Source organism: Pezoporus wallicus, unplaced genomic scaffold (genome assembly GCF_028554395.1).
Source record: "Pezoporus wallicus isolate ANWC-B61680 ecotype Strahan unplaced genomic scaffold, APGP_CSIRO_Pwel_v1 scaffold_11491, whole genome shotgun sequence".
Taxonomy (NCBI): domain Eukaryota; kingdom Metazoa; phylum Chordata; class Aves; order Psittaciformes; family Psittacidae; genus Pezoporus; species Pezoporus wallicus.
Genome location: NW_026642649.1, coordinates 12428611 through 12445511, shown reverse-complemented (window position 1 = coordinate 12445511; position 16901 = coordinate 12428611). Strand labels below are relative to the sequence as shown.

At 39.9% G+C, this 16901-nt stretch overlaps 1 protein-coding gene across 7 annotated transcripts in view; it reads left to right on the top strand.

The window, feature by feature from the left end:
- The window catches only part of PDE1C (phosphodiesterase 1C), a 179218-nt gene that overhangs the window by 105970 nt on the left and 56347 nt on the right, over positions 1 to 16901 (top strand). For all 7 annotated transcript variants that reach the window (XR_008975183.1, XM_057431598.1, XM_057431601.1 and 4 more), the window contains 5 exons: positions 5632 to 5745; positions 6645 to 6827; positions 7877 to 7943; positions 11598 to 11714; positions 12782 to 12922. Coding sequence is in view for 6 of the 7 variants with exons in the window: in XM_057431598.1 (XP_057287581.1) it covers positions 5632 to 5745; positions 6645 to 6827; positions 7877 to 7943; positions 11598 to 11714; positions 12782 to 12922 (622 nt within the window). In the remaining variant the exon portion in view is untranslated. The remainder of the gene's footprint in view (positions 1 to 5631; positions 5746 to 6644; positions 6828 to 7876; positions 7944 to 11597; positions 11715 to 12781; positions 12923 to 16901) is intronic.

Below are 16901 nucleotides of genomic sequence, written 5' to 3'. Positions count from 1 at the left end.
CTTTTGCTCCTCCTCAGGCAGAAGGAAGCTTTGAATAATGTCTTCCAACTTATATCTATAGCAAACTTTTGAATTCACAATAATAATATATAATAACTCATAATAGTAATAATAATATAATAATAATAATCTGCTCATGAGGATTTTCTGATCTAGGATGCAAGTCCTTTCTCTCACTGAGCTATTGTTTAGGGCCTGACTTACCAAAGATGATTCCCTCAGTCTATCACCTGAGCTCTGGGATGTCCAATTTCAGTATGTGTTAGAAGGGACCAGGCGGCAGTCACTTCATCCCAGGGTTCACCTCTCTGATAAGAGCTTTGGCTTTTTGGGCAGTGAAACTTGTATCAGACAGAATGGAGGCTTGTGAATGGCTTTTGAGCTCAAAGAATCAGTGACAGTTGACGAAAGAACATTGCCTCAAGAGAGTCCTTGACCAGCTCTAGCAGTGCTGTGTTCAACAGCTTGCCCTCTTTTCCCAGCTATAATAAAAATCTTTCTGCTTTCTACGAACCTCACCTGGCAGGTAGTAGGTTATTGTGGTTGAAACAACATATTAATCAGGTTCAGCAGTCAATATCCAGCTGCTGAGGTGTTAATATCAAGAGTAAAACAGGGATAAATATTCCATCCTGGATCATTTGAGGTGATATTTTTAATGTGCTTTCAAAGTAACTTTTTTCCTCAGATGGCCCAATCCTAGAATCCTAGCATGATTTGGGTTGGAAGGGATCTTAAAGCTCATCCAGCTCCAACTCCCTGCAATGGGCAGGGACACCTTCCACTAGAGCAGGTTGACTCCAAGCCCTGTCCAACCTGACCTCAAACACTGCCAGGGATGGAGCAGCCACAGCTTCTCTGGGCACCCTGTGCCAGCACCTCAGAACCCTCACAGGGAAGAACTTCTTCCCAATGTCTAATCCAAATCTCCCCTCTGTCAGTTTAAAGCCAAAGATTGAGTTGTGTGGTTGAAAACGTGTGGTGATTCACAGTCATAAAGCTTTGAAAAGAAGCACAGAAACCAGCTACGCAGCTTTGCACACTTCACACTGGTTGAAGGAACTTGCCTCAAGTATTCATATGTGTGCTTTGCATGATAATAGGAGCTGACTGGCATCCAGACCATGGTGGTGTTAATCTCTGCAGTGATATCAACAGCATAAAAACAAGCCCTCTGGCTAAGAAGATAAATATTTGTACACAGATATTGTTTTATTTATAACAGAGAGGACAATGCTTGGAGCAGTTACTCAGAAATTGTACATTCCAAGAAAACAGCCTCACTTTTCCCTGTTACTCAGTTTGGATCTAGAGTGGCTTTGAGTCTTTGAGCTGTGTATCTCTCATGGACTGAGGACAGTGGCCCAGTTTCTAGTCATTTGCTTTCTATCTTCCTGAATCTTATGATAGCAAGTACTTTAGGGAAACATTAAAAAAAGCAGGAGTGGGGCTGTGGGAAAGCTTTGGATAACCTCTCACCTTCACTGAGGACCCAAATCTCCCCCTTTACACAGATGCATTGCTCTGCTGAATTCAGTGGGATAAATTGCAGATACTCCCAGGGATAGGGAGTATAAAACCCATAAATCCACCAGGTTTTATGGTGAGTGCATGCAGATCTTTTCCTTGGAAGGGCAGTGTGGGAGGCTGTACTTTGGAATGGGCCCCTTTCCAGGATGTTACACCTACTTGAGCTCCCTGTTGGGTCAGTGAAAGCTAAAATGCATAGCATTGCTCAGGACTGGGATTTTCCTTTAGGTAGTTAGGGGATTTTTCTGAGGGCTAAAACATGAAATAACTGAGTTGAACAAAGGCTCTCAGACCTTTTCCATTATATTTGGCACATGTTCACAGAGAATTTGCAGACTGGAGGAATAGCTTCCCTTGGAAATCTCATTAAGAAAAGCATTAGCTGTGTCTTAATATAATTAAACAGCTAGATTTAGAGCTAACATTGTGTGACTAACCCATTCTTTGTAACTGCTATACTGATGACCGTAATCTGAGAAACTTTTGGCTGACCTACAGCCTGGCTCACTCGTGGCATGTGCCGTGGTCTTAAAGCAGCTTAATATTAGAAGTGGTTAACTCTCTCAGCTTAGGTTAACCTCCCAGAAGAGGTTAACTCTCTTCCAGCTCCCTTCTGGCCTGGAATCTCCTTATACACAGGCAGCGGATGCTTCTCCTACAACTGGCTCCATGGGCTTCAGTGGAACAAGGTCTGGTAGATCTGTGTGGATTTTTAGTTCTGAATTTGGAAGGAAAAGGAGATAAAAAAGTGGAATGAAAATGTAGGTTTTGATCAGTCTATAATGAACTTTTTAAATCAGGACAGAAAAAAACATGATTTGGTTGAAAAAAGCATTTTGTTCATACAAAACAGTCCCAATAAAAGCAAAGTAAATGATGAACTGGGTTTCTTCAATTGATGATTATATCAGTATCAGTAGATTTCTTTTAGCAACTTGACAGACTCAGCATTTTCCTGTGAAGTGCTACATGGGACTCCACTGCAGTGACTGGTCTATAGGGTAAAGATAGGAAGTCAGCATCTTGCCATGTGCTTCCATGGCTTTAACACAAGCTCCTAAAAATAAAACAAGTTAGAAGTTTCTGGTAACGGTTTTATTTCAGTCAGAACAGTTTGGTGAATTTGATTGAATTCCAGAATTACTTCATCCACCCTGAAACAGAGTTTTTCAGCTAATAAATCTGCCTGGATGCCCTTCAGTGGGACAGCCTGGCCTTAACTTTGTGATTGCATTTAGGACTACTTAAAAAAAAACAGGGGTACATGGAATGCATTAAAGACAAACTATCACCAGGCTCTTATTTAGTAAAGGTAACTGGCAGCAGCTGCTGTGACTCAATGAATCAGAAATAGTTGTAGATAATGGATGGTAAGACAAAGACAGTGCAATTTTTTTTTTCACATGAAAGCGGCTGATCGTGTGACAAGGTTTTATTATAACAACTGCACTTCTGTTTTTTCAAATGATTGATGCACGCAGTACTCTGCATAATCTTTGATGATGAATGTTGGTGCCATGAAGCAACCATTACTCACTGTGCTATTATTGAACATGAATTTTGAATGACTTGTGGCACAGAGCTGCCAGGTACTTAAATCAATGAAATAAGAGTCAGGAAGAGGCAACGACAATGTTCCTCCTGCAGTATTGACTCCTGTGGTTTATGCACAAATGATGTTTCTGGTAACTAGTTAAGGGGTCACACCTATGAACTCCTCATACATGGGATGAAGGAAGATGGAGGCATATGAACCAACGTTTGGGTATGAAAGTTGTTTTGGTTTTGTCTCTTCCTTCCCTCCTCCATTGGTACGAAAAGCTAGGAATGGCTAGGAGGGATCAATGGTTTAGCTCTAGGGAGTTCATCTTCTGCTTGTGCTGCCTGAGGATGGAATCAAGCTGAAAGGTGAGGGAGCACCTTTCCTAGCTCTGCTTGTCAAACAACATGTTGCTGCTCACACCTGATGGTGCAGTTACACAGAAGAGGGGTATGGATGTACCAAATCATGTTCCTTCTTCTGTGGGGCTAAGGTTGCTCCATGGATTGCCCAAGATGGGTTCCCGGATTGGAGGGAAACGTGCTGGCATAGTTGAATGCTCTTCACCTGGCTTTCAAAGATGAAAACAGTTGCATTCACTACAGTCGTTCATCACTGACCTTCCCATTGCCATTCCCACATCAGGCATGAAGTTTGGGGTCTCGGCTGCTGACAAGTGGATGAATTAATCGTCCAAGAGATGGAGGGTCCACTTCATGCTAAAGCTTCTTTGTAAAGCTAAATATGTAGCTCTGTATCAGCAGTACCACTGTCAATAGAAGTGGAGTTTATGTGACCTGGCCAGAGGACCAATAAATATTTCGTATGATCTTTGTTCTCCACAGCCTCACTGTTTATATGGGGAAAGGAGGAAGAAGGTTACCCACCTGGAAAGAACTGTTGGTGCATTTCACCAGGCAGACTGGCTGCTCCTCAGCTCTGCCGTGAAATAGAGCCCCATGGAGACTTCATTTCTCTAGAAGGGGCATTGAAGTAGCAAGGGAATAGAGATGCTTGATTTTAAGAACTTCTTGCATATGTCTATTCAAGGAGGTTGGGCTCTCACTATGGTGCATAAAGTGAGAGCAGACCTCTATATTGGGCTCTAGCTCTGAATTACCTTGTGGAAAAGGTATTTTTCTCCCTGGAATATAGAATAAGCTGAGGAAGAGTTGTCCTCTAAGTAGAAGACAGATTTTATATGACATGACTATACTTGTCTATGTTTTTTCATCTTGAACAGGACAAAGTAACAACTTGTGATTTCTGCTGCACTGCTAAATATATATTTTAGTGTTTATTTAACTGCTGCTTAACAAGGATGAAGATATTCACAAAAAACTTTTAACATGTCAAATCTTTATCCCATTGTCCTTTTAAAGGAATGATAATATCCATCTTCTGATTGTAAGCATGGATATTCTTGGATTGTTTAAAATATTTAGATTTTACTTCTTACTTTTGCATTCTCACCTCCTCTTTCTTCCTTTTTCTGTTTTTCTAATTTGCCACAGACAGTTGAGTGAAGGAGAAGAGGAGATGAAAGAAAATTGCATGAATATATTAATTGTATGTGACACAAGAGACATCTTTGTTTTCAGAGTCTGTTCCCCCCATCCCTGATAATAACCTCATAAAAAACTTCTGTGAATTCTGTTTAGTATAGATGGGGCAGCCCAAGGATGACCGCTTGATCTAAGGAAAATCACAGCATTTCCTGACCTTGTATTGCATTTCTGCAACAGTATTTCTAAATATACCGTACTAGGATTTTATGTATGTGTACACCTATCCTCATAAATGGGTATTTGCCAACTGATACTGCTTAAGAAGTTACTTCATTTCTTACGGTTGGAATGAAAATTCCTTCTCTTAGCTCCTCTGTTAAATGCCAAATGATTTCTATTTTAACTTATGTCAGTATGAGTAGGGGACAGTCATAACTCACAGACTTATTTTACCCTAAATATAATGTCATGCTTGCCTCGTATCATTGTGACTGATCTTTGAAAAGGGATTTTTATTGATTTCTTGAATGCGGCTTAAAGAATCTCGTGGACTTCCAAAAGTTTTCACCTGGCAGTCATAGAATCATAGAATGCCAGGTTGGAAAAGACCTCAAGGACCATCTGGTCCTACCTTTCTTGGCAGAAGCATGACCTAGACTAGATGCTCCAGCACCCTGTCCAGCCGTATTTTAAGCATGTCCAATGTTGGGGAATCCACCACTTCCCTGGGGAGATTATTCCAATGGCTGATTGTTCTCATTTTGAAAGATTTTTCTTTAGTGTCCAAATGGAATCTCCCTGGGAATAACCTGTGCCCATTACCCACTGTCTTTTCTATGTGACTCCTTGTAGAAAGGGCGTCTCCATCTTCTTTATAGCCATTTTAAATACTGCAACACAATGATAAGGTCTCCCCTGAGCCTTCTTTTCTCTAGGCTGAACAAAACCAATCATGTATGCTAGGTCTCATGCTAGATCCAATTTTGAACTGACACTCACTCTCAAACCTATTTCTCTTTGTACTAATCAGTTTTTTGTTTTTCTTTTCTCTAGGTTACGGTCTTTGGTAAAGCAGCTAGAGAGAGGGGAAGCTTCAGTTGTAGACCTAAAGAAGAACTTGGAATATGCTGCAACTGTTCTTGAGTCAGTATATATTGATGAAACTAGGTGAGTTAGCTACAGACATCAGCACTCTTCTTATATCTATATCTACCAATGACACAAAATTGTAATTTATACATTAGCTGGAAAAGTTGGTTTAGCCAAGATTTATTACTCACAAGCATGATGTTTTTAATCATTAAAATATTGTATTCTGTGTAAAGCAGATCTATAATCTTTGGTCTAAAAGCTTCTTTAAGTTTCCTGTGGCAGGGGAAGAGATCAAAAACAATCATACATTTAATATATATTCTCTTGGAGAAATGTTTTCATAATAATTTTGTCCCACTTTTCCAGAAAGTTTCTAAATTCCTACTTCTCTATTCCTTTTGAGTAGTGTTAAATCACAGAATCATAGAATAGTTCGGGTTGGAAAGGACCTTAAGATTATCAAGTTCCAAATCTTTTAACTTGTGTCAAATCTTTAAAATTAAAAAAAGGTCATGATAGAGGTAGACTGATAAGATGTTGCAGAAGAGTTCCCCTGTCTGTTACATGCTAAATGTACTTGTAGAGTCACCTGAGATGATCAGAATGAGAGAGGACTGTGTGATACTAATTGGGAAGATAGACATGACTGTAAATGAGCTCTGAAGGGCAGAGAGGTCAGGAATATTGACAAGCTGAAGATGAGAAGTCAGTGGATGATGATGTAGTTGTGCTTCAGAGGCTGATACTTCTTGTTTGTTGGCCCAATAGTGAGTTTCATAGTCTGACATTTAACTATACAAGAGAATAAACAATCTGTTGAAGACTTGTTGTACGATTTGTGTTCCATTAGGGCTGATGAGCCAAAGACTTTTAACAACTGCTTTAATTAAAATATATATGAGTTTCTTCTTATTAATAATGTTACAGTGTTCTCCAGTGGAGTCTGTTTACCCATTTTTTCCTTCCCTTTCTAGGCGTTTACTGGACACAGAAGATGAACTCAGTGACATCCAGTCCGACTCCGTACCCTCGGAGGTCCGGGACTGGTTGGCTTCTACCTTCACGCGGCAAATGGGGATGATGCTCAAAAGGACAGAGGAAAAACCCCGTTTCAGGAGTATTGTCCATGCAGTACAAGCTGGGATATTTGTGGAAAGGTGAAGGAGCATGTAATTACATTGTTCTAGTAGCTTTTTAGTATTGCTGGAATGAACTGTAGCCCATGACAGATGTGAAAACTCTGGAGCTCAGGGAGGATTTCAGAAAACCCACTGAGTTCTCTCATTCTTTGTTGTGTTTTGCATCAGAGGAGGAGGTAAAAAAAAATCTAATCTGGGGAATGGGTGAATTTAATTCTCCAAAGAGGGATGACTTTTTTCAGGTCTGAGTGCAGAGCATGAGAAAAAAGGTGTGTATGGGGAAGTGAAGGAAGACTTCACACACAATCATTTCTGATGGGAGAAGAGAACTTTTCATTATCTTCTTTCAGTTCTACATTTCTTAAACGCAAGAAAGGGTGGTCTGTGTGAAGGCATTTTAGCTATTCACCATGCCTGTTAAAAACAACATGGCCTGAAAACAAGTATAAAAGCTAGTACATGCTCAGTACTTTGTTTATTATGGTTGCAGATGTTTATTATTGCCTTATTCTTTCTCTCTTTTTCTCCCTCTCATACACACACATGGTGAACACCCAAAAGATTTTATACCAATCTTAAACTCAGATAACTGTAACAGCTGTACTGAACTGGAGTTGATTCATTGCAGACAACAAATGGTTTCTGAAGTATATTCAGAATTAGCTCACATGTGGATCAGCAAGGACCAAGGGAACTGAAAGAGCAGTATAGTCGTCTGCAGCAAATGGGGAACATCTTGTTTATTTGAGTGTAGCCTTTCCCTCTGATGAAGATCTGATTTTAGCAGACTCTCTGTGATGTCCTGTGAGGTAACCAAGCTATGAGATACCAGGGAGTGTAGAGTCTTAGGATAGGCTATACAGAAAGAATGGCATAGAGAATATATAAGTAAGTTAGGAACTATATAGTAGCAAGTTAGGAACAAGGAGGAATAAATCCACCCCCCAAATTGCAGTTAGGGTTTCCTGGGCTAAATAGGTCTCCTGTAATGGTGTGTTGCTTTATTGGGTTTGGTTGGTTGATTGGCTTGTTTTGTTTAATTCTATTTATCTGTCTTATCTTGGTAGAATGTACAGACGGACTTCAAATATGGTTGGTTTGAGCTACCCACCAGCTGTAATTGGAGTGCTAAAGGTAATCCAAGTAAAAAGGTGTTGGGGGTGGTGGCTCTGTATAAAGCATCAAGGTAACACTGTGATATTTGACTTGATAAGGGGGTCTTACTACTTGCTGTTTATTTCTCTTTGACATTTAGTTTAGTTCACATACATTAATCATTTAGTGGCCTAGGGGAATATCCTTTCAATAAAGGAAAAAATAGAGTTCAAGGCTGTGGCCGTTATCAGGTTGTGAAGGTTACAGCTCTGTTCTAGATTACAGTGATTAAACTGAGGTCATCGTGATGTGCTGGAATCAATCACAACCTCCCACAGATAAGAAGGAAAACATGGTGGAGAGAGGTGAAAAAGGAAAAGTTGTTGTGAAAGAAGGGAATTTCTTGTATTGCTCAGTTTTAGGTCTTCAAGGTGACAATCAGTTTAGGAATAATGACCCTTTTATGACTTTCAGGGGAAAACTGATTAGTCAGAAATAGTCTGAAAGAAGAATAAAAGAAGAAAGATTTAATCCATGGGACAATTGCAAGGTTCTTGCTTCAGGCAGGAATTATCAAACTGCAAACACCAGTTAGCAACCAGCTTCCTACACGGTAGCTTTGCAGACTACATGTTGTATGTGGTTCAGGCATGCCATGCAATGGTAGAAAAAGGTGATACAGTGGAGCAATCACCCTGTCTGTCATTTGCCTAATGGCCATGCATACATTCATACAGACATGTTTGAATGAGTATGTTGATTTACCCAGTAAGTTGTGGTGATCTGCTGTTCAGCACTGTAGTGCTACAGACAGAACTTCATGTTAACTAGCTGCTGAAGTGGTTACTTTAGAAGTGGATTTTTCAGCTTTTCTGATGCCCATGTGGTGGTCACTGTGATATTTTCTGGGCTAGCTAATATACAGGTAATGAACTCAGAACCTGTAATCACTTGCAGTGTCTGTTTATCTGTGGCTACAGCAATGTCACGCCTTCCAGTTTTTCTCCTCCATCACAAGACATCTATGAACTTCTGCATCTCTTTAGATCTGCCCCCAGTATCGGGGTCAATTCTGTGTTAAAATCTTTTTTAAGGTCATAAAATCCACAAATTTTCAAAGCATAATTGGTGTTGCTGCAGGCCTCTAGCCATCTGTGACACTGTCATGCTTCTTTTAAGAGGATTTTCCCCCCTAGTTACTCAGGGTAAAATGCTGCTGTCATTATTGTCAATAGCAAAACTTCTGTTTACTTGACAAGAGCAAGGATTTCTCCTTCAGTAAAATAGATCTATTGTGAAACTTCGCATCTATGTGGTTACGTTATTTTGTGCAAAAGAACAATTCTGATATATTGTTCTTCAGTTTCATTATTTGGTAAATTTTATATGCCGCAAGAGCGCATTAGCTACAGGAAAAGTACATCAAGTAAAAAAAACCCCTTTTTTCCCACTAAACACTACTGCCTTACAATGAATTAAATTTCAACATAGTTGAGATGTTATTTTCAATGCCATATGACTAAAAAGTAAATTATTATATACATGCAAGTGTTAAATTAATTTGCTCTACTGATTACGTGATTACAATACAAAACCACTCAAAACACAGGAAAATACAATTGACTGAGTGGATGCTTTGGGCACTATTTTTCTTGACCATTTTCTAAGTTTGTTCAAGGGCTTTAAAACATCTTTCTCGGTGGAACTTTTTCTTTTGGTTGTTTTTCCTCTCCAACACCCACTGAAAGTGTTGAAAAGCTGCAATTTATGATTGCTCTTCTGTAACTTGGGCCACAAATCATCTCTGGAAAAGCTTGACCCTGCTTCAGTGTGTGGCTCCACAAAGCTTGCTCTGCAAGCTAGTGATTTACTAGGACAGATGAAAGCAGAGCTACACCTTCAGCATCCTTGATATTGCCTCACTAATTAGCTTCTCTGTGGGCTATACTTCTACAAGATGAAAACTCAATTGTATGTAGTCAATATTATGCAAGTAGCAAGGTTATCAGAATCAGCCCATCATGGAGAGAGCCGGTACCAGGATACATTGGCCTAATTCAGAACATAAGAAGGCCTGTAGCTATGCTGATGTGTGGGTGATGAACCACAAGGTGGTTAAATGTCACTGTCCTTGCATTTGACTTGAAGTCAGGTTCTAACTTGGAACATGACCATGACAACAAACAACAAAGGTGGGTTGGGCTTTAAGAGCTCAGTAGATGATTGTAATTTAGCATTTTTAGAATTGCTTAAAAAAGATGGCAGATTTTTAGATGGACTCTGATCCTTAACAGTATTCAACATTATGTCTAGCCAAACCCTATTTCTTGCACTGGGAGCAGCTGTAGTTTTCCTTTCTTGGTGGAAGTGCCACAAGGAAATGGGAGGTAACCTGCAACAGAGTTTGGAAGTGGAAGAAAACTTCCATGTATAGATGTCAGTCTTTAATATGTGGCTTAAGGAGTGTCATTTGGATAAATCCCTGTAGGAAGCACATCAAAGCTCTCAGTAGCAAGAGAGTTTGAGATCTGGTCCTGTGCCAGATGCAGCTGTGTGGTTGGTCTGCATGTCATTCTTGTAGCTATAACTTCTTCTGCACCTTTCCTCTTTGTTGTTAGGAGAGAAGGGTTCATAGGGTTTCAGGCACATCCAATTCTGAGATCAAGGAGCTTTATCTTGCTAGTTAATGAGTGCTGTAAGCTCCCACAGCCTTCCCTTAGAGCTGAGATTTGAACTCAACCTTCTACAAGAAGGTTTATACCTTATACTTCATTTTTATGAGCTGGGAAGAGAGCTTTCCCTCCTCAGTCTCTTGACTGACCACCCTGCAACATTCAAATATCATTTACAGCTGACTGGAACTTTCCCAACTAGAATTACATGTTTTTACTCTTCTGTTATTAAGGTTGGGGTTTATATCACTGTTAGCAATTCATGTAATCTTCCTGTAATTTCCTCCTGCTCTGTAGTTTTCTGAAAGGCCAAATGGAATCACTTGTCTTAAAAAAAAAAAAAAAAAAAAAGGAAAATTAGGATCATGCTGTCCTTGGCCAGTTTAAGCTGCAATAATCACAATTCAGGATTAATATTAGAATCAGAAGGATCTAAGTTGCTCTTTGGGTGCAGCAAGGTAGTTCTTCTAGTTAGTTATTCTTTTGGTTGATTAAACAGTAAGTGCTTACAAATACAGGTGTCTGTATTTTTTTTAACTGCAAAAAACCAATCACCTTCTTCTGTTTCAAACAGGAGTAAAGCATGGAGTGCTTTGCTCACAATACAAAGTAGGGAGAGCAAAATCCAGAGGCTTTAATATAATTAAAAAGCATATCTTTGTTATTGCTGTTTCCTTCAAAGATAGTATTCCTTTTCACAGACAGAGCATGTGGGTAGGGGTTGTAAAATCAGTCATATAGGGCCATCCCAGTATTTCAGATATGAAAGATACTGAATCTTTTGGGATTTAGCCTTTCCTGATTAAATTCTGGACTGGAGAATTGCCATGTTTAGAATAAACAAACAGCATACGTGTTCTTAATGAAAGCTTCTTTAACATGGGTCATACAATGCCAACAAATAAATTAGACTCTAAACTGGTTCTTTAATTCTCCTTTTGTAAATGTAAGGTGATAGAAATTGAACTGCCATTGTAAAAGGGATGACCATATTAACTGTCTTTTCTTCCCCCCCTTGCAGAATGTAGACAAGTGGTCCTTTGATGTATTTGCACTAAATGATGCCAGTGGGGATCATGCACTGAAATTCATTTTCTATGAACTTCTCACACGCTATGATCTGATCAACCGCTTCAAGGTCAGTAGTTAGAAGGCGGGTCTCTTCTTCCATCTCAGATGCTGTTCAGCTTCCCTCTACTCCTGCTTGAAGAAGTTAAATGTTCAGACCTGCATCCTCCCCTTATAATATGGAAATACAAGCATTCAGGGTATTTGCTGTCTGGGGAGATGAAACTGGAGAACCCATGCTGCCAACTGACACCACCTGCATATCCTCTCTAGAAATGCCCTGAATTGCCTTTTCTCAAGTATGTGCAGTTCTACTTTTGGAGTCACAAAAGTATGCAAGCACATAGGATGGTTCTTCGTAGGTCTCTTCTCTCAAGCAACAAGTGGTAGGACAAGAGGAAATGGCCTCAAGCTGCACCAGGGGTGGTTTAGATTGGAGATTAGGAGCAATGTCTTCCCAAAAGGGTGCTTAGGCATTGGAACAGGCTGCCCAGGCAGTGGTGGAATCACCATCCCTGGAAGTGTTCAAGACCATGTAGGTGAGGCCCTTAGTGCCATGGTTTAGTGACGGACTTGTCGATGCTGGAGGAACGGTTGAATTGATGATGTTAAAGGTCTTTTTCAACCTTATTGATTCTGTAATTCTGTGATTTCACCATGAAAAGCTAGAGTTCTGATAAATGGTAGTCCTTTTAGTAGAGTATCCCAGACTACCTGTATGATGTGCTTCATTAGAAAATCTTGAATGTATGTTGTAAAGCAGAGATATATTCCAGTGGGTTTGGGGAGAACAGACAGATGCTTGTGGCCTAATTAGAAATATTTCTCCAGGGGCACTCAATCAATCAAGTGCTGTTACTTTTTATGCTGTGTGTGTTTTCCAGACGGCATTACTTGTGTGTGCTTATATGTGGGATGAGTCATCCATAATGTAATTAGGGAAACGAAAGCTTGTTTGAGGAAGTAACCTGGATTCACCCTCTCTTGAGTGCCTGTTTCAGATATTTTAGCATGTTATTTATCTGTGAAGTACAAACTGCCTTTGGGACCTCTTATCGAAATGCTGCCCTCTGAATTCTAGCCATTAAAGGTGATTCTTTTGTTTTTAATTCATTTGGGTTTAATTGCTTTACTCAGATCCCCATTTCTGCCCTGGTGTCCTTTGTGGAAGCTTTGGAGGTTGGCTACAGCAAACATAAAAATCCTTACCACAACCTGATGCACGCTGCAGATGTGACACAGACGGTCCATTACCTCCTTTTCAAGACAGGCGTAGCAGTAAGTACAAGAGTTGGCACCCTGAATATATAACGAGATTACAACAGTTTTTACTTAGTAAGGAGATTATGATTATCCCCATTAGAAACCATTTGCACCGTAGACAAACTTTGTTTGATATGGCTGTACTAATGAAAGTAGAGATTTAGGCTTATTTAGAAATAGAAGGAAGGTGAAGATGTTAGTAATTCTTTTAACAGTGATCTAAATAAACAGTGATCTGATAAACCCAAGCGCAGTTTTTCACTCTGCCACAGATCTCCTGGGTGATGCTGCTTTGCAGCATGTGGACTGCAGCCCTGTAATGTGTTTTGTAGACTTTGAAGACAGTCGGAGAAGCCAAGTGTTTAAGATGGTCAAAGCAAAAAGTAACAGTTGTGTGTATCCCAGGCTCCAATCTGACTGAGAAGCAAACACAAGAAATGGTTAAATAGCTGTCCTCCATTCTCTCTGTAATGTGTTTCAGTCTTATCTCAACCTGGCAGCAAATGCACAAACCTGTCTTCCCCAGCATACATCTTAGGAGTTTTTCTCTCAGTGTCTGCATCCACTCACCTCTCCAAGTCACCTGGTGTTGTGATGCCTGAAGTGACAAATAAGAGCTCCACAGCATTAAAATGCTTTCTTGCTTCATGTATCTGAAGTATTTAAACCTCTGTTTCAGAGGAAACCATGTTCTGAAATATGTGCAGAGGTCAGAGAATGTGCATATGCTGAATTGACATCTGTAGAGGGGAAACTACCATTTATGTGTGTGAGCATATGTACATGTGGCACTGAAATCAGTGGGTCATTTGCCTGAGCTGAGCCCTTTCCTTTAGTATTTTCTACAGTAATAAGCTACTCACAAGGAATCCCATGCAGACTGTTATGCTGGAGTGGCACTCCAGAGGATATAGCAAAGTGTCTGCTTTTTCCCAGGAATAATCTCAAGCACTGATTGTTTCAAACACCAAACGGTATGTGGCATTTGTTTAGGATCTAATGAAGCACAATAAGAAACCACTCCTGCTATCAGGAACAAGGGACTCCCAACGCTACCCTGCAACTGTGACATTTCAGCTTTGCTTCCCTAGTTAGAACCCATTTTTAATCTTTGTTTTTTCTTCTCTTTTTTTCCCCCCTTTTTCTTAGTTTCCACCCCACCTCCCCTGCAGGATACAACCCATTTCAATGTGTATGCATTCATGTAGTCTGAAAACAAGCTCCAAAGGTCAGTGCTCCTGACCTCCTACTCACAGCAGGGCCACCTTCTAACATGCATAGTAGGTTCCCCCATGGTAAAGCAAGGTAGGGGACATTCTCCTGTTTCCAGAATTTGCTCACATCAGTATCATATCCTTACTCTAACATACTTTGTTGTTCAGATCATCACTTTCACAGTATTTATGCAAGGAACTTGGACATGCTGAAACACAAGACCTTGGTTTCAGAGGGAGCGCTAGGGCCATTGGTTTAATTCTTCAATGGGATGAAGACAAAGATGTGAAAAAGTCATACAATAAAATAGAAAAAGACCCTCATTTATCTTGTTAACAAGTCATTTGCAATGTGGAAAAAGCACTTTTACTTTTCAGATTTAAATAGTCTGTGTAGTGTTAATTTATTCTAGTCTCAACGGGAAGAAAGAGTTGTCTGGTTTATCTTTACATGGTTCATTTGTCTTTGTCATGCTCCCTGTTATTTCCAAGCTCTCTCAACAGTTTTATTCCAGGTTTCTTCTTTCTTCAGTTAAAAAAATCTTCTTTCCTTCTAATCATATTCAGTGCCTGAAATCTCTTCAGTTTTCCTGGTTTTTTTTCCTCCTCAGGACGATGACTTGGAATGAATTCATTATACTTTACCATATGAAATAGAATATTTTGGGTTCTCTCATAGACATAATGTTGAAAGCGAATTTGGAATTACTCTGGTATTTATCTCTTAGAGGGTTGGTATACAAGCATGATGTGTAGGAGCAACTTCTAAGAGCTGGCACACTTTTTGCTCATTTCATTCTTTCCTTTATTTAACTCTGTCGTTCAGATGTGATTATTACTTTCTTCAGTATTATTTTCTCATTAATCTTTACAATTATTAGGAATTGCCATATGATTTCTTTGTGAATCCAGAAAATGAGGTGCAAATCGTAAACTTCTTTTCGCTGATATTGTCAAGAATGACAGGAGACTGTTTCCCACAGCAGACCTGGAAAACTGCAGACACACAGGACTTCTGTAACATCTGTTTGTGCCAAAGGGAAGTGAGATCCTCTTCTCCTCCAGACTATTGTGATTAATAAGCTTGTGATCATCATGAGCTCTGAAAATGATGATTACTTTGGAATAAAAGACCATAAAGTCTGATTATTGCTGTCTTTGTAGCATTTTCTTGGAAAAGCATCCATTTGTTTTGTTAGCATTGGAAACACTGCTCTTTCCTCTTCCTTTTTCTTTCTCTATGCATTGATCCTTTTGTTTACATGCCAATGATTTGCCTTAGTAGCTAATTCTTCATTTTTATTGTACATTGGTGCAAGGAAGTCATGCCTCATTACGCTTTTTTTGTTTCCAATCTGGAAGCCAATATTAGTTCTTTCCTGCCTTCTTCCCTGCCAGCTCTCACCCCCTACCATGACAGAAAGTTTGCAAGTTTTGTTCTAGATTGGTTTTGTCAACCTTTTAGAAATGAAAAGCATTCACATTTTCATTCTCTTTTCACCTTCAACAGCATCCTGCTGCTTTCTCAATAGTTCTTGATGGCTTTGTTCTTTAAAAGTAGCTCTCTGTTCCCAAGATGAAGTCCATCACAGACTAGTGAAAGGTAGTATCACTGCTTTGATGGAGATTGCGTCCATTCTCTGCAGGCTTTTTGCCATTTTGTTTACTTTTCCTTGCAAGGCTGTAGCATTAAAAAAAGGAACTAAAAGGTTCCAATTTACCTACTGTTCCCTTCCTGTTACTCGCAAGTCTATTTTGACTTTGTGCTACCACAGTTACCCACAGTTCACAGCTATAATAATCCCAAGCCGTATTCTGAGTGGTCTTCTCAAATGCTCTTACGATATTTAATACCTCTCCTCAGGTGTATTATACCCTATTTCCATTACCCAAACTTGTTCAACAAGTGATGCTTTGATAGGGCATGCAAATTAGCATTTTTTCTGTATGTGTCTTAAAAGGTGAGGGTAGGAGACCTCAAACGCAGAGCTCATTGCCTTAGTGATGCTTTAAGACCTGGGTGATGAGACCATGTTGGAGTGGGACTTGTGAGATGATGCCCAGAGGTCTGAAGTGGGTACATTAGACTAGCTGGGTGAGTTCCATAGTAATTCTGCATGCATAATGTGTGTTTGCTCAGCCTGTTCTGAGAACTTCTGCCTGATTTTTTTTCTATCATTTGCACTCTCTCCTTTTGGAAAATGGCAGAACATGGTTGAGGAATGGATGTCCAGGCCTAAGCATGTAGCCTGGAAACCCTGGCTCCATTTTTTCCCCCCATTACGGTTAACAGAAGTTGGTGCTTGAAAGTTGAAATCATATCGTTCTTCATCTATAAAGCATTCCTTGTTCACAAGTTGCACCTGGAAGCAAAAACATCCCAGATTTCTCCATCACTAGTACTGTCCATTCCGGTCCTGGACGAATTGTGTAGAAATGAGAAAATAGTTTGGTTTCTGTTGTCTGCTCATTTCTTGATCACTTCATCCCGATAAATGAATCAAGAGCTGCCTTGATTACGGTCAGTGGCATTGTACAAAATATTTCTGGCCCAGTATTTTCAAACTGCATCTTTAATGTAAGGAGATCTTTAATATTGAGACTGGCTTCATTCTTCATGGGTTATGCAGAGTTGTCTGTCAAAGACAGGAGAAGAGCTGGCCAGGTTGGTGTGTGCAGAGCCCCACAGTTATCTGTGCTTCCCCTGCACATGGTTAACAGACCAGTGGTGGTCCCTGAGCTACACTGGGTGTTTAGAATAGGTTTATGAAACCATACTG